This window comes from Kwoniella shandongensis, chromosome 1 (assembly GCF_008629635.2).
Source record: "Kwoniella shandongensis chromosome 1, complete sequence".
NCBI classification, from domain to species: domain Eukaryota; kingdom Fungi; phylum Basidiomycota; class Tremellomycetes; order Tremellales; family Cryptococcaceae; genus Kwoniella; species Kwoniella shandongensis.
Genome location: NC_089287.1, coordinates 1200360 through 1225522, shown reverse-complemented (window position 1 = coordinate 1225522; position 25163 = coordinate 1200360). Strand labels below are relative to the sequence as shown.

Genomic DNA, 25163 nt, shown 5'->3' with positions numbered 1-25163 from the left:
AGAATCTGTCAGATTGGAGAATTCGAACTTGAAGACTGCTACGCACCATCCTACTTCTTTCCGCTGCGTCAACTCAGTTTCACATAATTCGGCACCTCACCATGTCCGCCTTTCCCACTTCCGGCCTTCAACTTCCCTTCGATGTGATCATCGTCGTCGCCAAACACCTCAAGGACGACAACGACATCCCCACGCTCCTCAGCCTTCAGCGCTCATGTCAATATGGCTACAAAGCGGCCACTCCGGTGATTTACCCCACGGTCCGACTCGGGAACGACAAACAATGGTCATCCATCTTTGCTCCTTTCGCTGCAGGACTGACATCTGAAGGCTCGGCTGATGCGGTTGATGGATGTGGAGTCGGACCCAACGAAAGTCAACATGTTCGATCAGAGGAGAATGCCGCTCCTACCCAAGAGGCAAAGTTCGACATTTCGTCAGCTATCGAACGTTGCGCTTGGGCCTTCAATTTCACTGAACACGTCATTGTCGAAGCTCTCCCGTCTGAGCAACATCGAGCCATCTCTTTAGCATCGGCTAGTCGAGCGTATCATATCTTTGATCACTCGCAAGTCTTCCAAAATGCCTTTCGAATGAGCGTTGCGGTTACAACTTTCGGCGACAATGCGGACCACGTTTACGATCCGCCCGCACACTACCCAGAGTGTTTCCTGATGTTGCACAAGATCTGTCTACCGCAAGTAGTCTGCATCAAAACTCGTCCTTACTTCGAAGTCACAAACACGAACAACGATCATGAAGCTGAGGTCTTCGGCAACCTCGATCAGATGGTCCCTCCTGCACCAGCCGTCAATATCGGACCTTTGCCAGGCGACCACGAGCATCACGAACACCAGACGACACCGCAAGAAATGCAGAATCAGATCATCAGCTTCCTTGCCAACAATCTGCAACACTTCTTCTGCAGCATCCAGACCCTTGTGATTCACGATTCGGAGCGCTCGTGGCTACAGAGTCATATCGTCAATACAGCACCCGATGTCCGTATCTTCCTTCGACCAGTACCTTCCGACACCCCGGTGACGAACAGGTCAAAAGCCATTGCCATAGTACGAGCTGTCGAAGATGTGAAAGATCTAATCTTCTCTCTCTCACGAAAGACAAGTTTTCTCGAAGGCTTGCAGTCCGAAAGCGGACTTGATATAAACGACCGTTCGACCGAGATCTGTGGGATATTCGATGACCCTCAGTTCCGCGAACATGACGTGCACAGAGAAGAAGGAGAAGAAGGGGACAAAGATTCCGGTCCAGATATCATCAGTGGTATCACGATCTCTTACGTGATCTATTCCCGTATGATACCCGCTGGAGCGATCAGGAAAATTCGTGAACATCTTGGACACGCCGATGATGAGGAAGTGAAAGGTGAGTACGGTTTTGAACGACCCGAAGCAGGTGATATGTTGATATTCCCTTATTTAGCATTCAACGCCCTGATTGTGAAGGAAGATGGCCTGGACACAGTGAAAGAACTGAATTTTGTGCCGTATGCGGAAGCAGCACCATGCGATGCTTGCGGAGGTGAGCGTCGATTCTTACCTTTTTCGACTGTATGGGTGATCCCTAATTCGGTTGGCCCAGAACTCCCCATCTGACCCCAATTCCACGATATCAAGAAGCTGGAGAGAAAGATGACCTGTAGTATTTCAAAAGCTCCACTATTTCCAAGGTTATCATTGGTCCTACGAAGAAAAGAAGAGATCACCGGATATACGATATTCGCGATGATATGCATGTACACTATGACATCCTGGTCTCTCCCGCTAGTGCTATCGGCACTGTATTTCACTTCGTACTCCTTCGCTGCTGCTTGAAAGGTAAGAGTTGTGATCATCAATATAGGACCTGCAACACCGCATCGCATGCCTATGATGCACACCGGAGAAGCAACAGCGATACGGTATCAGATAGTAACATGGGTGTATGTACAACTCTCTGCGACCCAGTCTCGCCAGCCTTTCCTTCATGTACTGGTGCTCAAGTATATCCACCTCTGTTTAGACTTTCACTTTCCAGTTTCATCAGCCTTGCATCTTCAATACCATCAAACAGGAGATCATCGACTCACGGCCACACACAATGCAGGGATCAGCTTCAGTGAGCGAAACCAAGCTAAGGCCTTGTACGGACTCGACACCGTACTGATCAACTTCGATAACGATTTTCGACAGATCTACCAGCAAACATGTACTAGAGAGTCAATATTATTCGAGTTGACAGCAAAAAGCTTACCCTCCTGCAAACTTCTGTCAACCGAATACAGAAACCTAATGGTGTCGCACACCTCTTTGATCAAGGTAGCAGCGGCATGTGCTTCAACACCCTGGAGGAATTTCAGATAGTTTCCGGAGTCTTCAGGCTACGGACCGCTCTCTTCACGGTCACAACGGTCCTCAAAGTCGGGCACGATCCCCTCAATTCCGGTGAACCACATATTTCAAGGGTAGTGCGTGTAGAATGACCGGTTCGTTGTAGTGATCCGCGTCGCAAAGCCAGGGCTAGGATGACGTGAGACTGCCAGTCGACATTGTACTTCTTGAGCCTCTCTGTGAGAAGAGATAGGGAAACGTAATCCGATCCATGAGAGGCGTGCGGAATAAAAATGCGCGTGGCTGGTGGTGAAGCGAGAAGGGGTGTCGCGACACGAAGGAGTCCATGGACCGATGCAGTTCGCACACTATCCTTGACGCAGCCCAACGATATGAAGATGTCCTTCAGGAAACGATCCTTGGCCTGATTTGTTTCTGGGTCCAGAGATGAGTCAAACCTGACACAGAGGTGAATGGGGGCGAAGATAGAGAAAAAGAATGCATTGTCGTTATGGAAAATTGATGTCAATTGCGGCTCGTGCGATGTATCTTCGGAATCGGAATCCTCTGAGTCTTTGTAATCGATGCTTGACCCATCAGTACCGAAGACTGACTGAGTGATAGAGACCTTGGAGGCGTTGGGATAGAGTGGTGCTGGATCAAGGTATGGAGGCGAGCCTCGACGACGCAATGCGAATGTGTTCCGAGTCAGGTCGATTATCTCTTGAATATGGGTACGGGTCGGCAACGCCTCAATGACGATATGTTGAACAAGTTGAGCTGTCCATATGGTTCGTTCCATGCTCGAAGAAAGGTTATGCCCTTGTTGAACGAGTCGACCATGCTGGCCGACGGTCTCCGCGTCCTCTCCTTGTTGTTCGGTACCTTCTTTCTCTCCTAAATTCCCCTCCATGTCCATGTGCAACTTCTTCTCCTGTTCCGGTTCTCCGTTGAGCTCCCTCTTCTTCCCGATCCTGATACGGTTTTCCTCCACATCATCATCTCTGAACGCCGCCAGCAACGAGATCCAACCTTTATCGCTCTTGATTCGAACCACTCGGTACAATACTGTCGAGACCGCTTTGTACGCAGCAAGATTCACACACTGTAGATTGAGCAGGGTTTCGATGTCCTGCCTATCGTGCAGAATCCAGGCGAGAGCCGGGAGAAGGTCGGCTGGGAATGACTTGCGGGCCATCTTGAGAGGAGCGTCACTCATTTTGGACAGACGTGGATGATTGACGTGTCGTGGTATGGTTTATGAATATAGGTTAGCGAGCAAGAGAAGAAGGAAGATCATCGTGAGTATACAACGCTATATGCCCATGGTCAAACCAAACTGCCAGTGCCAGGGAAAGGAAAGGAGGGTTCGATCATTGTACTGAAGCACGAGCCCCTAGCCTTCGTCGTCATGACCACGAAAAGGGATTCGGAGCACGCACGCGGTGATCTGTGCGTCCGTCCTTCGACGCAATTCTCCGAGACAGCGTGAAAGCAGAGAGACCAAGCGCTGCAAACACACACACATGCTGATCTGTGTATATCGAACCTGAAACGCACGGCCTTTTTTGTGGATTTATTCATGAACAGGCCCATTTTGTGGAAAACATCTACGGCCATAGAACCTAGAAAACGCCGCATCCCGTCTGATCTGCGCAGCTAAGCTGGGTATCGCTCGGTTAGTACCAAGGTGGGGGACCACTTGGGAATCCCGGGTGCTGTAGTTTTTGCATTTTTGGCAAGCTGTTTCTTTTTAAATGAGAGCGAAGAAGACATCGTGGAAGACCAACGGTGCTAGGGACTGATACGTAGATCAATGCACACACACAAAGCACGGATCATGATGTACAACGCGTTTCAAATATCCGGTGTATGTCCCGTCAAATTGCGCCCTGACACCAGGAAAGTCTCCGAGCCCTTCGACCGCGACAAGGACGAATGGCTCCGATAACGGGCATGGACCCCTCCAAAAGGATCAAAGCGTGTCGACATGAAACAGATGTGATCAGCATCCCCGTGCACACTCGATCACCTGCCTCCATATTCTCCGAGTCTGCCACGAATAGGTAACATCTCCGTGTGGATATCGTTCATTGCATCGAATGGGTTCAATGTATACAAGGGTGACGGGTCATCAACAGCTTAAGGACTGCCTGATCCCGCTAGGACTTTCGCCAACAACTCCTCCATCCTCAACTGTGACTTCCTCACCTCTTCCAACTCCTTCTTTAGACTATCCACGACTTCTCCAGCTGCCAAACTGTCCTTCTCAACATCACTTCCACCATTGGCAGTCAACATCGTCTTCCCCGCTTTCCTGTCCTTCTCTCCAGCAGACGAAGATAGGCCAAATAGCTTAGCGAGCGGACTATCAAACGTCCTATCCCTGTTTCGTGGCTGTCTTTGCCGCAGAGCGTCAGGCGATTGAGATTGAAGTACAGCCTGTGCGAGGGCGTCCTCAGGATTGTCGGCGTCTTCCGCGAGCGCTGTAACGCTTGAAGCTTTTGGAGGGGTGACGATACCGCTCGTGTTGGCCGAAGTGATTGGAGGCGGAGGTCCCGCTTCAAATACGGAAGCAATGAGCACTTCGGATCCACCGCCCAGCCAAGAGCTGAGGATGGTACACGAACAATCAGCGTTCTAAAGCCCAATCTCATTCCATACAGTTCAACTTACTCAAGGAGACCTGGTCGTTGTACATCGGATACTCTGTCCATTGTCGAGCTCTTCAGATGGATGGATTTCTGATGATGACGATAGTGCCACCTCTCGTATGCCGATATACCAATCAGAATTGGGAAACTCTATAGATCACAGATCAGTCAAAAATCTGACTCGGTATGAAGCCACACTTACAGTCAAGCGTATCGCGAATACATTGATCCTGTGGAAAGTTCTAGCCGAGCATACCCAGCTCAGAGGAACTAGTATCGCAAAGGCGAGTATATTGATTGGAGGAAGGTACGAAAACAGAGCATCGCTCTTTACACCTTCGACAGTCTTCACAACTCTCTGGAAGAGGTGCTGGATGAAAGAAGCAGTCAGGGGCTTGACTTACATTTCCTGACTACTCCAGCGCAGCTACTCACCTCCTCATGAGCGTTTTGGTTGATCGCCGCAAACTTGTTCGAAAGAATGGCAATAAGCATGGTGATGAGCAGGACATTACACAATGCACTACGACAGGATCAGTATCGCTCCAACAATCTGCACAGGTGACTCACGCGTAAGAGATGAGAACGATAGGCCCAAAGATCGGATGGAAAGACTCGCTTGCGGCGAAACCTGAGAGACTTTAGCATTGCGGAGAAGAATGTCAAACATATCGCTCACCAAGATATGAGGAACCGAACTTCACGACAAACCATCAGTAAGCATTGTTACTAGCCGCACTCATCACAACTCACCCAAATCTGCCTATAAACCCAGCCTCCGTCAGCGCTTGCCGACCCTTTGTTTCAGAGCTCCACTTACGCCATAAGCCAAACGATCTGCTTTACAGTCCACGTCGCTCTACCAAGAGTCCACAAACAGAAACAGATACCACTGAATGCGAGCACTGGGATGTTGATCAGCCACAGATGACATGCACAGGAGCACTCCCGACATACCAGTGACAATCATGAAGCTGATAAAGCTAGTCACCATCCCACGAAGCTAGTTGACATATCAGTCAGTTTGACCAGCCAGCTACCTTCCGTACTCAACTAGACTCACGGCGAGAATTACTACATTCTCCTTGACCACGAAGAAGACTAATCGAGGGAATATTATACAGGCTGCACAGGCCAAAATGTCGAAAGCTAGATCAGACGTGTTGGGGGAGTGAGATGCCAGTCCGAAGATCCGCAAGGCGAAATAGAGTAGGAAGATGGCGATCTGCGAGAGGTTTCGTCAGATGACAAATCTGACTGAGCGAACAGAAGCTTTGGGAACGTACATAACACATGTCGAAGGCGTTCCAAGCCTGCAAGCGGAAGTCAGTCAAAAACAATCATTCACATGATCAAGGATAGCTGGCACAATGGCCACTCACGTTGGCGGAGTATACTGTGTGAAGCGCATCAGCTGCGTTGCCTTTCGCCATGTACAGCCTAGGCGACTTACCTGTCCATCCGTGTTCTTTCGACGCAGCAAACTCGTCGAGGATGAAACCGAAGGAGAATATGACATAGATAATCTCGATTGCATTGACTTGATGCAGATCCCTCGCTAAGTAATCGAGATCGTCGGCTCAGCACACACACACACATATCTAGGACGGAAGAAATCACCAGCAAGAGTCCACACGAATAGCACTAAAAGGGTAGCAAAGCTCAATCCCTCCAGTGATCTCCTCCATTTCGGGACCTTCAATCTCTGATGGTCGAGCCACCCCGCCTCATAAGGATTGTAGACGTAGACTTCTCCGTGATCCTCTGCCACAGCTTTCCCATTTTCGTGAGCTTGCAGTGAAGCAAAGCCCGATGCGCCATGAGAATGGGAGTTACGTCGACGACTCTTGGTTCGCTCGGAGACGTAGGAGTCTGCAAGGAGAGCTCGTGATGAGATGGGAGAGTAGATGAGATGACCGGAGTAGATCTGGTTGACCAAGTGCTGGATGAGAGGGAGAGAGAGGAAGTGCTTGGATGTCGAAACGATAGCGAGCTGTCATAACGTGTGCTGCTCTCAGCTACGACACAGACGTCGTCGAGACCTTATCGACCGAGACTCACCTCGAGAGCACTGCCCGTCATCTCCTCAACGTCCTTCTTATCGTCTCCCATGCTGGCCCAGACCTCTGCTGGTGCGCCATCAAAAGGGCAATACCCTCGAACCAACTCGCCAACCAGCTCGGCTTCGTCTTCGGGGTGCGGGAACGTTCTTAGTATCTTAACTAAAGGTCAGGAAAGCCATGATCAGCCTATGTTGTGCGACACTAGTTCTTTGTAACCTACTCGCGAGTAGCTCGCAGAATGCGGCTCGTGCAGTCTGTAGCGGCTGATAGCTCAGATCTGCAGCTGACAGGGTGATGAATTGTATTCTACAGGGACGTGTCATTATCGTACAGTCAACTATGTACCGCTGAGTCCTTCAGAACTTACCTGTTCGCCATCAAGGCATATAGAACACCTCCGAGCGACGGTCCAGTCTGTCCTCCAGAGTTTCCCTGTCCTCTGCTCGTCCCAAGCTCTCCACCATCCGCTCCGGTCGGTATCCCCAAGCTCGCTGATCCCTCTCCATTCGAGGCTTTCTCGTCTGTCGCCGGCTTCGGAGTGAATCGTTGGACTATAGGTCTGACGAGTGTGTAGTTGATCGGTGGGGAATTCAGCTGATCCCAGTCCAAGGCAGTATCGATAGATTGGGTGATGGTTGTATGAAGTTCGTGAATCAAGGAGAATACTGAAGCGGGAGGCGGGCTCGAGTTCCCGCCCACGGCCTTCGACGACGATGGTTCAGCTGTTGCCATAATAGTCTCTGGATCCCTTCCCGTAACTAGATACAACGAAGAAAAGCAAATAGTGCAATACAGATTGATAGCGGATGAAATGCATGCTGAGTGGTGGGATCAAGCGCGTCACACCGTGCATGGAGTCCCCGCATTCCTCAGTCGATCAACCAAGAGAGTGATAACGGATAAACGGTTGCTTCAGTGAAGACAATCAAAGCCACATCATTCTCCTTCGTTAGGCTATCCCCGCGTGCGTGAATGACGCCAAGTGACGGTTCAGAGTCACCTACAACAGCAACAGTGACAGCAACAGCAGTAACAGTGACAGCAGTCTCATTGACAATTCCTCTACACTGCAACACACATCTGGGCTCATCAGCCTCGCAATCCATTTCTCGACGTGTCCGTCGTGCGATCTGACTTGGACTGACTCTCCTGCTGTACACGAATCACAAACAGGGCTTGGACCACCACCTCGATCCTGTCAGGGGCAGTTCTCTGTCCTCGATATTGTCTAAATCACTTGATCTCGACTACTTCCCCTGCATCTATCTCCACGACCATGTACTCGTCCACATTTTCCCCTTCCTCGTCCTCACCATACTCCTCTCCCCCTCCACCTGCACTCGATCCGTACCGCGCTTCACCTATCCAAGTCGCGCCGAGACAACCATACAACAGTGCCTTCTCCCCACCTCCACAGGCGCCTGGCAACTTCTCACAAATGCCGCCCGCACAATCACAGCGATATCAGCAATATCCGCCGACCCATGCTCAACAGCAATATACTCGTGCTCCTAATGGCCAATTCGCATACCCCCATCAACAACCTCCACCACCACTACCTCCATCTAGTCAACATCCACCTCCACCACCGCAAAGACATAAGGGCACTCTTGCACCGGGCCAAATCATCAAGGTGGGAGAACAATCAGTACGGATAGAACGTTATCTCTCTGAAGGAGGGTATGCCCATGTGTATCTAACGACATCGGATAAGCCTATCTATCCGCCGACGAAGAATGGGGAGAAGAAGGGAAGATGGGGCGAGAAGGGATATACGGAACATTGTCTGAAGAGAATAGCTTTCGAGGATGAAAGTGTATGGGTGGATGTGAAGAAGGAGATCGAAGTGATGGTGAGCTCGTTCTCATCGTACATCATCACGAGATGTCGGGCATTGACAAAAGAGTCCCTAGAAATCATTACCGGTCAACCCTCATCTTGTCCAATATCTTGGCTCAGCGCATTCCCGTCTACCTAGTGGGACATTCGAAGTGTTCATCTTGATGGAGTTTGTATCAGGTGAGTCTGCTACCTTCTTCGATCTCTGTTTAAGACTGAGACTAACGAATTGTTCCAGGCGGAGGAATCATCGACCTCCTCAACAAGCGATTGAGAGATCGGTTAAAGGAGATTGAGATTCTGAATATCTTTACTGATGTTTGCGAGGTGAGTACACAATATCTTCCTTCACGACATAGCTGACCTTGTCGATACTCATAGGCTGTTGCTGCTATGCATGCTCTCAGACAACCACTACTGCACAGAGATCTCAAGGTGAGTTGTGCCGGATGTTTTGCTTAGTCCGTGCTCATTTGCGTACAGATCGAGAACGTTTTGTCTCAACCGATACCTGTAGCTCCTACCCCTCAAAGACCGTCTCCCGTACTGTTCAAGCTTTGTGACTTTGGTTCCACAACGTTTCCCGCCGATAGACCGCCAACGTCAAAGATCGAGGCGGATGCGCTAGCAATGGATCTGAATAAGCATACGACATTGCAGTACAGGAGTCCGGAAATGGTAGAGCCAATGTTAGGATTGCCTGTAGGACTTCCAAGTGGTGAGTACTCAGGCTTGGCTGCTTCCGTGTACATGTTGACCTCGGGGACAGATGTTTGGGCTCTCGGATGTCTGCTTTACAAGCTGTGCTACTACACTACGCCCTTCGAAGAGCACGGTCCACTAGCTATCGTGAACGCCAAATACACCTTCCCACCTGTTCCAAGCTATTCACCTCGATTACAGCATTTGATCGGTGAGTTGCGTTTCTGTGAGCACTGAACAGCCCTGACGGACCCGGCGTACAGCTTCCATGCTTGTGGAACAGCCGATTCGACGACCGACCGTTTTTGAGATCCTCAAGACTGCGCATGAGATGAGCGGTACCAAGCCGGAGATAGACTATGTGAGTGAAATCTTAATATCTGCATTACCCTCTCAAGCTGACACGTACTCTAGCCTACGCCTTCGCGCGCTTTGCCTGCCTCATCGCAGCAGCGACAGCAACAACCGAAACAATCATCTCAAGCTTCGAACTTGCTCGACTTTACCTCCTCATCGTCTCCCATCGACAAAACGCCAATCTTACAACCATCACTGGCATCAACGGTGCAGCCTCAACGGCGAGGTAGACCGACACGGGAAGCGAGCTCAAAGTCATTGTCAACCCAAGCGATGCAGTCTCCCTCCCAGCCCTCTCATGTGGGCAGCCCAGCGAGCATTAGACAGCCGCCTCCGCGCTTACAGATCACTGGAGACAGACCGGCGCCGAAATCAGATTCGTCTCCCAAGGTGGACGCTTTTGGTATGCCAATGATGCCGTCGACCTCGTCTCAACCAGTGGAACGAGGGTTTGGAGATTCCTTCGCTGCTTCAAAGCCGACTGTTTCGACAGGGCAAGCCCGCTTTGGTGCTGGTCTGCCCCGACCGCCCTCGGGTATCGGCGGATCGGTCGGTGTCGCCAGGACTCCATCCACTTCTTCTCGATCCACTCCCAAGCCTGATCAAAGTATCGCCGCTCCACGTGCTCCTGCAACATCGTCAAGTAAGCAACCAGCGCCAGTCATCTCCACCTCGAAATCACCGGCACCTTCCTCATCCGCTCCTGACGGCGATTCGAGCTTCGAAACACGATTTCCCTCCATCGAAACTTTGTCATCGAGCGACACTTTCAGTCCACCGTTACCAGAGACGTCCAAACCGGAGAATCTCATCTCTCCTGTCACTTCGCCTCCAGTATCGAGACCTGCTTTCAATGTTAGGACTTCGATGATGGGTAACTTGACGGGCGGAGATTTGAACCAGTCAAAGCCACCAACACATATTTCTGCTCCGATCAATGGGTCGGTCCAGCCTCGATCGACTCAAGTTACCGGGACTGCTTTCAAGGGTGCTCAAGGAGGCTTCCGGTCGCCATCGCCTCTACAACATAAGACTGACTACTTTGGTCAATCTGTCTCGACACAAGCATCAACGTCATCGCCAATTGCGTCCAATATATCTGCTGCCAGATCACCAGTACCTCAAGACCTTATGTCAGAAGAAGGTTCAAGCGATCTCCAAGTCCCGTCCATCTTGCCCGGTCGATCTTTGTCGCCTTTGTCAGCTGGAAGCGTAAGCTCTTCTAGACCATTGCCCTCTCCATCTGTCCCAAGCTCTGCTAGGCCGCTGCCTGCCACGGGCCACTCTCGGTCACTCTTGCCTACCATCGATTCTTCGAAGCCTTCATCGAATTTCATGTCGGAGCAATGGTCGCCTCTTGAGAGTATGCGCGCCAAAGAGCAGTCGCAGAAAAAGGTGGATGTCGCAGTTGACTCCAGTGATGATGACGAGGGGCCTGAGAATGCTTCTGGGCCTAGTAGAAGATCTCCATCATCTGTCAGAGACCGATCACCTGTCAAGCCGATACCAACTAAATCTGCCACCATGGCTGTCCCTGCCGGTTCGTCTTATCGACCGAGTGCTAATCGGACTATATCCGGGGAAAGGACGAGACCGCAATCGATGTTCTCAATGCCTTCTGCCAACTTGGTCCAATCGGTCTCTGCGTTCTCGCCACCTGTACAAGAAGAGCCTGCTGGATCGAGTGCTGGTCGTCCTACACATGGTCGTAAAGGCTCGATCACTGATATCGTCTCGAAGTACGAGTCGCTTCATGTTACGAAACCGACGTCAGCAACTGGATCTGCCCCGACAAGTACGAGCCAACGTCAACCCGTTAACGCGAATGGACTGGGTAGAAAGCCTAGTGTAGCGAGTAAACCCCAAGCTTTGAGAAAACCGTCCATCGACACTAAGCCTGCGTCCGCAGTGCAGCAGCCTTCAGAGGCTTCAGCCCCGCCTACATCGGAACCAACTCCAAAATCACCGATGAGCTCTTCAAAGCCCAAGCAAGCGCCTGCTATCGTGGCACCAAAGCCTGTACGACACGGTGCGACCCCCTTACCTGTTGCAGAAGCGTGGTCGAAATCGTCATCCGGTCGTTCGTTCCCGGTAACAAAGCCAAAGCCCGCCCCGATGATGAGTTCGGCTTCATCCGCTTCACAGCCGTTGTCAATCGGGGGCACGAACGGCAATAACAGCACTTCCCAAATCGATGCTGTCGCTCGAGCGGACAATGTTTCGAGAGGCAGTGCCAATGCCTCGCCGGAGAAACAACAGCCTGTCAACATGTTGATCCAGAGGTGGAATAAGGGGGAGGTGAACAATGCTGCTGCTAATGCGGCGAAGGCCAAGCGGGGAGGATACGTGTGAGGTGGCACGTCGCCGTTGGCCAGGGAGGTCTCGATCCTTCTAGCTCCAAGTGGGCAAGCAAGAACTTACAGAAAGGACACGGTTATACTGTGTACCGCACGGAGAATGCCAACACTTTTGACGGAAAGACAGGTAGTACGAAATACTGTAGCAATATGTGTTGTAGATTGGATGACGACGACCGTTGTGCTGGATGCATTGCATGACAAGGAGCAAGGGGTCAATCGTGTATGGGAAAGGTCGTTCTGAGAAACTGAATACATGCTGGAGTAACAATTGTATGCTGTGTTGGTATGCAAGCTACGGTACGGTATGAATACGTACATCATCCACTTCTCCCCCTTCTTTCCTTTCAAGGAGTAAGTGATGATGATGTTAGCAAGTCCAATCATGAACGTCTATTTCATCCTTTTCCATATCCTCTTGATCAGCAACATGATCCCAAACCTCTCTATCGTCTGCAAAGACTTTCCAATCCCTCTCTTCCCAACCACCCGGACCCACATCCTGTACACCCTTTTCCCAATTCCTCCATCTCCATTTCTCGGCACTGTCCATCCATACCCAGACTATGGGACCGAGCTCACGATCTCGTCGTTCACGTTCTTTCTCCCGAGCGAGGGCACGTTCTTTCGATGCTTGGATTTCTTCAGATTTGCGTTTCGCTTTCTCTTCTTCGGGAGTGAGCTCGACCTTGGGTTTGGCTTCTTCCGCTTTGGTCTGATTCTTGGTTCCGTCCTTGACTTTGACTTGATCTTGCTTCTTGTCTTTGGGATCGTCTCCTCCTTCAACTTTATTGTCAAGGTTGGCATCGGAGTCTGCTTTCTTTCCTTTCGCAACAGCTGCAACAGCTTTGTTGTCCTTCTTGACAACTTCGTCGAGCGCATCGAACGCCTTTGCAATCCCCTCCATATTCGGTTTCTCCCCTTCATTGGGGGACTGACCTTGAGGCTTGGGCTGCTCGACTGTAGCCACTTTGGGACCAGGGACAAGTTCCGCCTCTTGATCATGCTTCGCATCGCGCTCTTTGGCCTTGTCTCCGCCAGCGGCATCCTTCTTCTCTGCCTCACCGTCGACAGGAACAACGACGACATCGGGAGAAATAGCCGGTGTTTCCTCGTGGTGCGCCACGATGGGCTCACCATCGTGGACTTTGACGTTGCTCTCTGGGATGGAAGGTGCTCGAGGCGCTGCGTCCGGCTTGGGCTGGTCCTCCTTCTCGTGTTCTATGACGGCATTTTTGTCCTTCTTGGTGTCTTTCTCTTCTTTCTTCTCTTCCTTTTCACCTTTCACCTTCTCCGCTTTCTCCTTCTGGTCATCGATCTCCTTCTCCGCCTCCTCGTTCTGTTTCTTCTCCCCCGAGTCTCCCTCGTCCTTCTCCTTCTTCTCACCAGAATCCCCCTTACCCTTATCCTTCCCCTCCTTCTTCTCCCTCTCCTTCCTCTCCTTGTACTCCCGTTCCTTTCTCTCCCTATACTCTTTCTCCTTCTTCTTCTTCTCCTCCATCATCTGAGCCCTGACCATCGCTCCAAACACTCGATCATGAGGCGTGGTCACGAGTGCTTGGAATTCGTTCGATTCTTTCTCAGGACGCCAGTTGATCTGATCATCTCGACGGAGGAGGAAATGTGAGTGAGCGAGGAGGAGATAGCCCATAGGGGGCTCGACCCGGTCACGAAGGGAGGAAGGGAGGCGCTAGTCGGTGAATTAGGTCAGCGATGTCACACACAAAACACGATGTCTGAGATCAGAGGAGATGCCACACGATGACTCTTCAGCCACAACCGCCCAAGATCCTCCCTCATGCAACGCATGCCATCCGCACTCAATTGTGTGGAGAATAGGTAGGGGGTCCCGCCACAATTGGCTTGGTCACAAGCCCATTTCCATAACCGTATCAAACTCACCGGGATATTGTAATTGCACTGAACACCAACGGTCGCCAAAACCCCCTCGAGGCCATCTTTCGTCCATTCAGTGAGGGGAGCCTCATCTCCTTGTTTGTGCTCGTCAGACTTGACGTCTTCAACCTTCTCATCGATTGAGGTAGTCTTGGTCTCAGCTTCGTCGCTAGTAGTAGCAGTAGTAGAGATGGTGGCGGTGGGAGGATCGGTTTTGTCTTCCTCGGACTTCTTGGCTTCGTTCGCTTTCGCTTTGGCTTTTGCTTTTTCGTGCTCTTCCTTGATTTTGATCTCAGCCTCGGTCTGATGTCGTTTTATATCGGTACGGAGGTGAATCTGGGCTTCGGGGTCTGACCAATCGTATCGATCCCAGAATTCTTGGACGGAGATCTGATAATCCCACAGTGTTAGTGGCATGTTCTCTGTCACGCGAAGTCCTAACAAGGCGTCCTCCTCGACAAGGATAAAGTGACTCCACATATGAACGATGACATCTCCCACCACTTTTATCGGTCGAAAAGAAGGTAACTCATATCGCTGGATTTAAGTCACGCCCACTCACCTCGTGCATATTCGCCTCGACCAGATCATTCCACAACTGAACCAAGATCTCTCCACTTTCCTTCGGAACCTTCCTCTTAATCGCCTTCTTCCGTTCCTTCTCAATCTCCCTCTCCAACTCTTTCTCCCATTCACCTGTCAACCTCTTCATTGCTTCCCTCTCTGATCTCTCGCGCCACTGTTCGACCAGCCATCCGTCTTTTGTGATGTCGATGTAAATCTCTTGCGATCCGACAGCTCGAGCATATTTGTAGTATGCGCCTCGGGGGTCGGTGTTTATGGGCGGATAGGGGGCAGTAGGGGGATGATTGAGTTGGGTACGTAAAGGACGATATGGCGCAGGTGGGAGAAGAAGGAGAGGAGGCGGAGGAGGGTCTTTCGATTTGTCCTCAGCGTTAGCCTCCGCATCGGATGTCGCTTTCGCTTCGTCGGCAGACTTCTTCTCCTTGTCAGCTTCGGACGACTTGTCGGATTTATTGACTTCTTTCCCCTCATCATCTTTGGGAGCGGGGTTCGGAGCAGGCACTTTTCCATTCACATCTCCCTTCTTTGCGTCGTTCTCATCTTTCTTCGCTTTGTCCTTGGCATCTTCTTCTGCCTCTGTGGCGCCGTCCCCAGCGCCGGGTGCAGAAGTAGGTGGTTCGGGAAATATCGAAGCAGGCGAATTGGGATTCTCAGCCTGCAGTCCCTTACCATCCGCGTCAGGAATGGCGATCTTTCCATTTGCAGGACCTTCCTTCGTATCTTTCTTCGCCACCAGGACCGGAGGAGTCGGTTTATCACCTTTCTCATTTTTGTCGTCATCATCTCCATGAACAGATTTCTTCTCATCCTTCTTTTCTTTGTTAGTATCTTTCGTCTCTTTCTCCTTCTCTTTGGATTTGTCGGAAGGTTTGGAAGTAGGGAGGAGGGAGATGGACACAGCTAAGGGAGGAGGGACGATACGACGATGGAGAGACATGATGGAGTGTCAAGAAATCGGATCTGTGGCGGCAATGGCAAGACTAGCAGGTATTTCAAACGAATAGCAGGAATGAAGATATCAAGAATTACCGCAACGATCAAGCAGGTGATATATCTGCGAATGGTTCGATGCAGAGTTATTATCATGGGACAAGGGACCATCGATCAGCTCGACATCCTCTTCCATGCGACGTAGCCGCGACCCAGACAGATCTCAATGTGAGAATATACAAGATACTCACTGATCCAGTCACGTTTGCGTTTCGCCACACAATACCGAATCAGATAATGCAAGTCAAGTCACTCTTGTTCAAGAAGATAGAGGAGGAATAGGTAGTCGAGTTCAGAATGTACAATTGTCAATGATATCGATCAACGTTGTTTAGATGTGTATTGGATCTGAGAGAATATCGAACGGTTTAGATGAGTAAAGAAACAAAGTAAGATCAGATCCAAACCCACAGGACAGAAAGGTCTAGCATCTCTCGGTCTTACACTTGTACTGGACTGCAGTCGGACCATAGACCACCTTCACTCCTTTGAATCTCCGCCCGACTCGTCAATGGAGGTAATACATTAGTCGAGTACAGTACAAAGGATATGAAACGCAACGACTCGAAGTCAAAGGGGATTGATGAGTGAAATAGAGCAATCCTTTGTACCTTTGTACTTTGTCCTCGTACTGCTCTGCCACATTTGACAAGTCGACGACAAGACGATGTATCAGATCGGTTACAGGAAACCGTAAGTCAAAGGATGGGTTCCCGCAGTTGGGCAATTGAGAACCTGTCGTAAAAGGAAGAACGGCCTTTGATTCTGGGTACGACACTGTTCCAGTCGTGCAGCTTGGTCCATCGGTACGGATAGTGCCATGCGATCCGCGCTGTAGATCTTCGGCCTGTACCTGCTGGAACCGGGTCTGCGGTGAGGCTCGATCCAAAATGGGACATTCGAGTTAGGCAAAGAGTTTAGTACTTGGTAAGATGACTTTATCAGATCAACTGGCACTACAATTGTCAGGTAAACACAATTGAAAGATCCCAATCAGTAAGTATATGAGTACAGTACACAACTTTAGGATTGATTAGACTTTGAGTCATGCAAATCGCACGCAGCGCTTCTCATACGTTATCGTATCCGGGATATACATCGAGCGTAGCTCGCACTATAGAGTAAATTAAATAGACGCACTATAACTACGAACACTTCTGCTTCTGACCTTTCTTATCGATTCAATGTCTAGGCTCATTCCCCAAACCCCTTCTCACTTGTCCAGATCCTAGTCTCCGCCTACGTTTCTGATCGGCTCTGGCCATTTACCTGGCGGCTTTGCCGGGGGGAGGACCGGGAGGGGGAGTGTAATGTGTGTTGTTGGTGCTTCCGGTGTTGTGAGTGCCTATAAGTGAAGGAATGGTCAGTACACACTCCGACACAGTGCAGAAGACAGGTAGATTGGGGGTGACAAGGTGACTAGGTGCAGTGCACACAAGTGTCTGTTGTGAACCCAATGTCACTCACTGGTTGCGATATCGTATCCTGGAGGACCGTTCTCGATCACACCACCTTGACCACCTTGTTGAGCCAATCTCTCCGCCTCTCTAGCCTGCTCCCACTCGTACCCATGTTCATGCTCGGCCGACTCGTGATTGCCCGCACCCGTACCGGTATATTGTCCGGCCATACTGGGTTGATAAGTCTGAGGAGGAGGAGCGGGGTTACTTCCATACGGGTTGGAAGCGTAACTCGAGTTGTTGTACGATCCTTGGGTAACGGGAGGAGGAGGGTTGTTGGCGTACGGGTTGGCACCGGTGGTGCCGGTCTCTGGGCCAGTGTAAGGGAGAGCTGGGGGTCGGTATTTTGAGAACTGGTTTCGGAGTTGTCTACAGAGTTAGGAGAAAGAAAGAGCATGTCAGCTGAATTCGTAGATCGGTCTGAAGCAAGGCTAGAGGAGGAGTCGATCGGAAAACCCAGTCTGCAGATCTGATGAAACGGTCCCTAACTGGACATAACGTCTTCGAAACATCCCAGCAGACTGGGTCACCGTTCAGGTGTGATAATGTAGCTTGGATGGGTTGAATCGATCTACTCACTTTCTTCGCCAGTAACCACAGAGCGAGAAGAGTAATATCACACCAGCGGCGATACCCAATCCGATACCTAATCTCGCGCCCCAAGACAAACCACCATTACAATAATATTGTCGACCTATAAGACACTTCCAGTCAGCATGTATTATACTGCGGGCTCTCATTCATATCGTGAGGAACATGCGTGGAGATGGGGGAAACCAGAATGAGGTGGCGATCGAGCGACGCATAAGGATTGAAATGTCAAGACGTACGGAATCTATCGTAGCAGATTGCAGCTGATGCAGACCTTGCATTGAGTAACGCGACCAGCGTCAAGAGTGTGAGTTGTGATAGCATCTTGCGGTGCAGTGTATTCGATTATATGTATGATTTGTAGATGTAGTTGATAAAAAAAATGCAAAGTGGAGAAAGGAGGTTTGAGAAGGGGCTGTTTATAAACTGTACTCAAAGTATGATGATGGGATGATGATGATGATGATGATGATGGATGGTGAATGAGCTGTGCCGAGGTGGGTAACTCAGTCAAAAGCAAAAAGTACAAGAGCCTTGGCATTTCTTAACGGCATTTGTTGAAAACAACTGGTCATGGTACGTCATTTCCCTGACTGAACATGTCAATTCATCGCCACCATAATCAAAAATAAATACACTCGATATCCCATACAGTAAGTTATCCGCAATACAGCAACAATCAATGCACAGCCCAAAAGACGCGAATCAAGCATAGATATGATAACATCTCCAATCTTTCGAACGGCCGCCGACACAGCACGGTGAATGAAGATCAAAAGAACGGCAAGACCATCGGCATCATGAGATAGATATCCTCATACATTTGTACCATGCTATCTACACGAATACCATAGACCGAACCGGATGCATCGTGTAACTAAACACTTTTTCATTTGTTCTTTTTCTCTTCTCGTTGTGAAGTGCAGTCAATCTTGGAATAGGAAACGGGGGGTAATTACGGAAAATGATGGGAGGTAATAAGACTTGAATGAAATTGGAAGAGATGAAGACGAAGAGGAATTCCTCTGCTTAGGCCTTGGGAGACCTGGCAGCCTCGGCGGCGAGTCGGATGGCCCATGTGAGCTCATAAGTCTTGGTGGCATCCTCGAAAGAACTGAGGATGTGAGGGTCGGGTCCACCTTCGATGCAGTCAATGAACGACGACACCTCGGAGAAGAAGGGGTCATCGTCAGTGTAGACGTGTCGCTCCTCGTGGTCGTCTACATCATCCGGCTCATCAGCGTGTATCCTTCCCTAAAGCACTGCACACATGACGGATTACTCACCTCCGGGTCGACGAACGAAGAGGGTAGGGGCGTTGTAGGGGTCAACGAGTCTCATGTGGAAACCTTGGGAACGCTGTCAGCTGCACATTCAAACCTTAGATGACCATGGGCATAGCTCACCGTCAGCCCAAACCTCCAACTCGCAAGCATAGGCGTGGCCTTGGAGAGCGACGGCGTGAGTGAAGGAACCGACGGCACCATTGTCGTACTTCCAAACAGCGCTGGTGAGACGAGGAATTCGCAAGCTCTCGTCGATCTTGGACTCGTCGATGGGGATCTTGGAGAGCTGACCGGGCTTCTCGTACCACTCGACGGATCGAGCGCTGCACCAGCTGGTCAGCTAAACTCATTATCGTCAAACTCAACATGGCAGACTCACACAACGGAGTCGACATCGACATCACCACCAAAGTATCTCGACAAATCACAGAAGTGGGTACCTTGCTCGATAACGGGTCCCATGTCGATAGCCTTGTTCCACCATGCGGGCTTGGCAATGGCCTCGTAGGCGCAGGACTGTTGAATCTAGTGTTAGCTACGAAACGGCTTACATGCGATGGCACACTCACGTATCGCGCGTTAGTAGCCATAACGGTGAGGTCGTTCTCGTGGATGATCTGCTTCATCTTCTGGACACATCGAAGGTATCGGAGCATGTAACCGACTGAAACGACGTTGCCGTTCTGGATGAGCTTTTGTGTGACCTCCTTAGCTGCCTCGACGGTACCAGTACCAACGGGCTGTGATACACGCAATCGTCAGTGTCTTTACTTGGCATCACAAAGACACAGACACACCTTCTCGATGAAGTAAGCAGTCTTGGGGAAGAGCTTGAGCAAGTTGATCTCAAGATCAGTACCCTTGGTTGTACCACCTCGGTATGCAGGAGGGCATCCGACAACAATAGCACTGTTGTATATGTGTCAGTGTAGCCCTTGGATCATAGGTCGTCGACCAAGGACTCACTCAGGAGCCTTGGCTTTGGAGCCGTGCAGGAAGCTGTGGTAGTCCTCGATGGTCTTGAACACCTTAGTGTCCTTGTATGCGGACTCGACGAAAGACTGTCTCTTTCCCTCGAGCACCTTCTCGGCACGAGCGGTGGAAGGGTCGATCAAAGCGGTGACCTTGAGTCGAGGACCAAGCTTGTGTTCGAATCGGAAGGAGTGGCTGTGAGATGGATTATGGTAAGCTAAATCAAAGGAACACACGTAATACTAATAACACGCACTTCCAGGGGCCTTCGTCGGAACCAAACATGATGTTCTGATTGCACACACAGGTCAATGTCAGCGAAACAACACAGTTTTACAGTTTCAAGTGAAGATGCCAGATCACTTACACCCGCACCAATCATGACAACGTTGAAGTCCGCTCCGGGCTCAGGAGGTGGGTGACTGAACATCGCACCGGGAGCCATCGCAGTAACAGCAATCCCACGAGATTGTTGAAAGGGGGTTGTGAATCGTCCAGAAGCCAGGGACACACGTGAAATGTTGTGACGAGGCAAGAGCGGAGTCGTGGTTGAGAGACATCGCGCACATTGTTGTCGTGAGACAGCAGCAGGACGGGTGAATGTGGAGGTGAGGAGGTACCGTGTCGACGATGAGCCGATACGAATGAAGGGGGGCAAAGGTGGGTTGGCGAGTGTTCGAAGATTGGGGTGCATGGTGGATGACAAGTATATGGTGATCCAATAGAGTAGAGAATGGTTATTTGGATGGCGATATAAGTTGTGGCCAACAGCGACAGACGTTCACGATCCAGGTTATATAGTTGTTGACCAGTGGTCGTGAAGATTCGGAAAGGCAACGTGTGTCGGGTAAAGTAACCGATTCAAATGGGTTACGAGGTACAGGCGGGTCGTGTATAGGAAAGGCAGATGTGCAAGTGACCACAATGAAATAAAGTTGTTGAGAAGAAAGGAGGATGTGCGGCAAGGGGTCGGCCAGTGTGTGAACGGGTTTGTCCCACCGGGGGCAAAAGGAAGCAAAGACAGATGAACGAGGAGAAAGAAGCGAAGATGATTTTGGGGACAATGGGAGAGTTAGATTCGACGAGGAAATGAATGGGGCAGGGAGTGCGGAAGCCAAGAGTTGAATGAGTATTCGAAGAACGATAAAGTTAAAAGTCGGCCGGATCACCCAGAAGATGAGTATTTGTTTGTGAGAAGTCGACGAGAGAGGCAACCGTTTATTATTGTGTTTATAATGTTTTTCGTTTGCGAACCCATACAGAGAGAAACGGACCGTCAAGCCGAAAAAGTTTCGAGGCAGTCGAAGGTTCCAGGAGACAGGAGGTTGAATGACGTCGACAAGGTTTGAGGTGAGGGGGAACGTGCGTGAAAGAGACCCCATGACCGGAGGAGGAGAGGAGGAGAGGTGAATTTGTGTACCCAAGGGGAACAGGGGGCAAAAGTGTGTAAGAGTCGATCATTACCCCGTAAAAGGAGTGATCGACCAGCCGGGACATGCCGCAAGTAGACAAGCAACGGACAAGAAGGAAGGGAAAGGGGCGGCAAGTATCAGGGACCCCGCGGAGCACAGCGAACAATCAGATGACACGAACAATCGAAAGGAAGGGGGTCGACGGTCAAAGCGTGTTCGAAAGCGTGTTTCGGCCGCAGGGATTCCAGAACAAGCGAGACGAAAACCGACGGTGAAGGCGACGTCAAACAGAGCGAGAAAAGGGAGTCATGTGTTGTGTGAAGGAGTAGATTGAGATGTTGGGTGTTGAGGGGAAGGCATGATTGGGATTGAACAGGAGGTAGAGAAGGAGATACACTCGTCAGCCTGCATTCTGGCAAGTTCATGACGTATACGACGCCGCAGCAGCTAGGTAGCCAGACGACAGCTTGTGTGTGCATCGTCTCCTGGGGCTCCTCCCTCTGTAGTGAAACGAAACGAGACTCACGTGTCCATTCGAACAGCCTTGTCAACATTGATTCCCGAATGAGGGGCTTCCTCTGTACCACCATCTCCGAGCGGTTGAGAGACCTCGAGCTTGGCGACGGGAGAGGTGTTGATGAACCTCGAGCCGAATAGGGTGTTGGAGGTGTTGGGGATGAGGGGTTTCAAAGACGATGGGAGAGGTCGAGAAGCGAAGGTGGTGAGAGGTCGGACGGAGTGGAGCGTCTGGGGGAGACGGGCTCGGAGCAGGGGGGCTCGGAATGACATTATGGTGGGTCTGGGAGAGTAAGGGGACAACACGCGTTAGTTCCGCTCATTAATGGTGAAGAGGTGGACGTGATCACGAGGAGGCGGAAGTCACTCATCCGTCAAAGGCTCAGAGGAAATCGGGATAAGCTCACATTTTATCGTTCAATCGAGCTCAAACAGATGTGCGAGACTGAAAAGCAAGAAGCAACTTGGTGACTTCATCAGCGTCCATCACATTTTCAGTCAGCCCCACTGCTTGCTGCGCCTTGCGCCCACATCATCCCTCTTCATTGACGGCCGACGCCTCAAATTTGATCTGACCTACCTTGCTGGCTTGAGCGGGCTATCGGCGAAATGGAGGGGAGGGACGTGCGTAAGTTAAGTCTGTTGACAAAAGGTCGTGATAAAATTGTCCGTGTATCGACTATTGTGTGAATGAAGTCTTGATATCGAGTCTGAAAGCTTTCACGGTCGTTACAGAGATATATGGACGAACGAGCAGTTTGAAAAGATGTTCGTTCACGTTCTCTTTTCACTTTTGCATATGCTTCAGAATTAACTCTCCAACTGCAGTGCAGCGTATCGTTGCGTCACCACGTAAGTTTGAGCACATATTGTCCCGCGGCCTCTTTCGTACGCTGGGACTTCGCCAAAAAAGAAGCAGCAATCATTGATATTATCGGTGGAGCCTAAAAACAACACATCATACCGTGCAGGGTAAAACAGCCCCAGTCGCGTCGTCACCCCCCCTCCCTCCCTCCTTCTCCTCACTCCGCCGTTACCGCTGAATCAGGGCCATTAGACTCGTACAGTATCATCGTTACCCTGAAAGGCAAATCGTCTCCACTCACTTCTTCTTCTTCCACACTGCGAGATGCAAGCGATCTTTCTGCTAACCAACGTGTTGGATCAGGAAATAGGTATGACGCTGTTCTTTCTCACTATTCTCGATTCGCAGGTGGAGTGAAGGATTCAACCGACACTCGTTCGCACTGTACTGATTTGGCGGCATGTATGGGATGGCTCCGGATCCTCATTGGATTTGAAAAGGCGACTCTGGTAGGTAGCTGCTTAAGCACAACTCGTCTACTTGAACTGGACTGTGGGGCCTCGAGATCGTTCACATCCAATTCGGTACCTGCGACTAGTGGAAGCCACAAGGCGCGGGTAACAAAACTTTGTTACAGCCTTCGAAAGTGTTGACCTGTTTGGTGTTGCCCACGCAGGCAATCAAGTTATCTTTGTTTCAGCACGGCTGACCCGACTGACATTCTGGTGGCGCTCGATTTCAGGTGACGAAGATATGACCTGCTTACGTCGACCGCACATCTCAGCCGGAGCATCCCGAGACCCAAAAACCGATCGCTTTGAGTGATGTTTCGATTATACGTAACTTACTAGCCTTCCCGACCCATACATACCTCACTGAATATAGATGAACAGCATGCCTAGAAGCTTGTACTCTATGATACCCCCAAACGACAGCAGACCTCGTTCTCGCTCTACTCCGGATCACGTCGTGTTTCAGGTCGAGCATCAATCTCCTGTTGTTTTTCTTCCATCTGTCTTTTACTAACGAGCAGAGTCTTTGACATCGTTTGTCAATCAGATCATGATTCGTATGTCACCGCCGTATTCCCCAATCGGGGAGTATACGTCTGGAAGGCTCTTGCCGCTTGAGATCTACTCATATTCGGATTCCGTTGTTTTCACGACCTTCACATGTGAAGACATCCACTACGCTTATCATAGCGATGGACCTACAATCGAATTGGTCTCGAAGGAAGTCGTTGACGTTTTCGTTTCCCCGAAAGTGATCCCCGCTCTCAGAGTCGATAAACCGCTCCGCAAACTTCCATCGTTCTGTCCGCCGTCAACCTTTTCAGCCTTGTTGCCCGGTATTTGAATGGTGACGCAGATGTGAACACTTTGTTATCGCTCCTCCATCGTACCTCTATTGCTGATCATCGAGCCACCACGCCGATACCATACAACACGATCAAAGTGCGAGATGACAAGGGCTGTTTGGGTCTCTTTTTCCCTCCTGATGCAAAAGAGATGGCCACATAGTACGGTAAGATGAGACAGATGCTATCTCGGACGAGCTCGGAATCGGACGTGCGGTCTTCAGTCTGACGAGGAGTGTGTGCGAGATGGTTCATCGAGAAGATCCATATCGTCGAAATGCCTTCAGCGACGTGATCACACAAGTCAACCAAGCCCCTGCGATGATAGCCACAGGTGAACAAGATTGATCCCTCGTCTCAAGGGCGCGACGATGATAACTGACCAAAAACGAGTGGCAAGATGATTCCTCCACGTCGAAAACGTTGGACGCTTTGGCTCACACTCAGCGTTGGGTCCACGACATCCCTGCATCACCTCAATTGACAAAGTCGATAACCCCAAAGACCACTCATTTGATGGACATCGTTCTATACACCCAATATTTTGCGTTCAGGATCCTTCTGTAACGGGTCGTCGCGATTTCATTCTTACCGTTCATTCTACCAGACCAGACAATTACTATATCCACTTTCATATGGCTGGTCATCCAACACCAAAGTTGGAATAATACTGCTTAAATTCCATTGTCGAACGACCCATTGACTTGATCGAATGATTTCGATATCCGTGCAGTACCAACGAGGAGGTCGATCGAACATTGCATGAAAGCATTAAAGGAGACTCGTCTCTTCGGCCGTGATTGGGCTCAAGGCCCCGTACAGGCATTACGCTGCACAACACCCTTCACTTGGTGAATACCAGCTCGCTGTCAGACCAATGCGTGCCAACTGCCCCTGTACTGTTCTCACACACTGAGCGTCACCTCGTGAACAGACTTCATTACTTTGATGATGACGATCGTAAACGGAAACCAGGCAGTGTTCCTCCCCA

General features: G+C 50.4%; 8 protein-coding genes and 1 non-coding gene across 9 annotated transcripts; 3 read left to right on the top strand and 6 right to left on the bottom strand.

Annotated features, from left to right (window-relative positions):
* Nucleotides 1-101: 101 nt before the first annotated feature.
* CI109_100432 (uncharacterized protein) lies at nucleotides 102-1616 on the top strand (the record flags this gene model as incomplete). Its single annotated transcript, XM_065966792.1, has 2 exons — nucleotides 102-1386; nucleotides 1444-1616. 2 exons carry the CDS (start codon nucleotides 102-104, stop codon nucleotides 1614-1616), a joined length of 1458 nt encoding a protein of 485 aa, XP_065822864.1.
* Nucleotides 1617-2042: 426 nt separating this feature from the next.
* On the bottom strand, nucleotides 2043-3549 carry CI109_100431 (uncharacterized protein; the record flags this gene model as incomplete). Its single annotated transcript, XM_065966791.1, has 3 exons — nucleotides 2043-2194; nucleotides 2254-2344; nucleotides 2401-3549. The coding sequence occupies 3 exons, from the start codon at nucleotides 3547-3549 to the stop codon at nucleotides 2043-2045; spliced, it is 1392 nt and encodes a 463-aa protein (XP_065822863.1).
* Nucleotides 3550-3941: 392 nt separating this feature from the next.
* On the top strand, nucleotides 3942-4056 carry CI109_100430. Its single transcript, XR_004236737.1, has one exon. It is a non-coding gene; the product is annotated as a 5S ribosomal RNA (ribosomal RNA).
* Nucleotides 4057-4472: 416 nt separating this feature from the next.
* CI109_100429 (uncharacterized protein) lies at nucleotides 4473-7779 on the bottom strand (the record flags this gene model as incomplete). Its single annotated transcript, XM_032002908.1, has 17 exons — nucleotides 4473-4941; nucleotides 5007-5134; nucleotides 5187-5354; nucleotides 5420-5507; nucleotides 5555-5615; nucleotides 5664-5682; nucleotides 5738-5747; nucleotides 5805-5889; nucleotides 5942-5987; nucleotides 6048-6209; nucleotides 6271-6297; nucleotides 6367-6380; nucleotides 6438-6542; nucleotides 6605-6977; nucleotides 7046-7206; nucleotides 7268-7353; nucleotides 7415-7779. The coding sequence occupies 17 exons, from the start codon at nucleotides 7777-7779 to the stop codon at nucleotides 4473-4475; spliced, it is 2367 nt and encodes a 788-aa protein (XP_031862715.1).
* Nucleotides 7780-8323: 544 nt separating this feature from the next.
* Nucleotides 8324-12297, top strand: CI109_100428 (uncharacterized protein; the record flags this gene model as incomplete). The annotated part of the gene is made up of 8 exons (XM_032002909.1): nucleotides 8324-8899; nucleotides 8961-9066; nucleotides 9125-9213; nucleotides 9268-9321; nucleotides 9370-9604; nucleotides 9656-9799; nucleotides 9852-9949; nucleotides 10003-12297. 8 exons carry the CDS (start codon nucleotides 8324-8326, stop codon nucleotides 12295-12297), a joined length of 3597 nt encoding a protein of 1198 aa, XP_031862716.1.
* Nucleotides 12298-12672: 375 nt separating this feature from the next.
* Nucleotides 12673-15720, bottom strand: CI109_100427 (uncharacterized protein; the record flags this gene model as incomplete). The annotated part of the gene is made up of 3 exons (XM_032002910.1): nucleotides 12673-13992; nucleotides 14205-14588; nucleotides 14761-15720. 3 exons carry the CDS (start codon nucleotides 15718-15720, stop codon nucleotides 12673-12675), a joined length of 2664 nt encoding a protein of 887 aa, XP_031862717.1.
* Nucleotides 15721-17038: 1318 nt separating this feature from the next.
* CI109_100426 (uncharacterized protein) lies at nucleotides 17039-18148 on the bottom strand (the record flags this gene model as incomplete). The annotated part of the gene is made up of 4 exons (XM_032002911.1): nucleotides 17039-17118; nucleotides 17241-17602; nucleotides 17813-17927; nucleotides 18064-18148. The coding sequence occupies 4 exons, from the start codon at nucleotides 18146-18148 to the stop codon at nucleotides 17039-17041; spliced, it is 642 nt and encodes a 213-aa protein (XP_031862718.1).
* A 705-nt stretch (nucleotides 18149-18853) lies between these two features.
* CI109_100425 (uncharacterized protein) lies at nucleotides 18854-20776 on the bottom strand (the record flags this gene model as incomplete). Its single annotated transcript, XM_032002912.2, has 9 exons — nucleotides 18854-19044; nucleotides 19111-19173; nucleotides 19231-19433; nucleotides 19490-19626; nucleotides 19680-19850; nucleotides 19908-20019; nucleotides 20077-20277; nucleotides 20339-20373; nucleotides 20450-20776. 9 exons carry the CDS (start codon nucleotides 20774-20776, stop codon nucleotides 18854-18856), a joined length of 1440 nt encoding a protein of 479 aa, XP_031862719.2.
* A 1240-nt stretch (nucleotides 20777-22016) lies between these two features.
* Nucleotides 22017-22283, bottom strand: CI109_100424 (uncharacterized protein; the record flags this gene model as incomplete). The annotated part of the gene is made up of 1 exon (XM_065966790.1): nucleotides 22017-22283. The coding sequence occupies one exon, from the start codon at nucleotides 22281-22283 to the stop codon at nucleotides 22017-22019; it is 267 nt and encodes an 88-aa protein (XP_065822862.1).
* Nucleotides 22284-25163: the final 2880 nt, after the last annotated feature.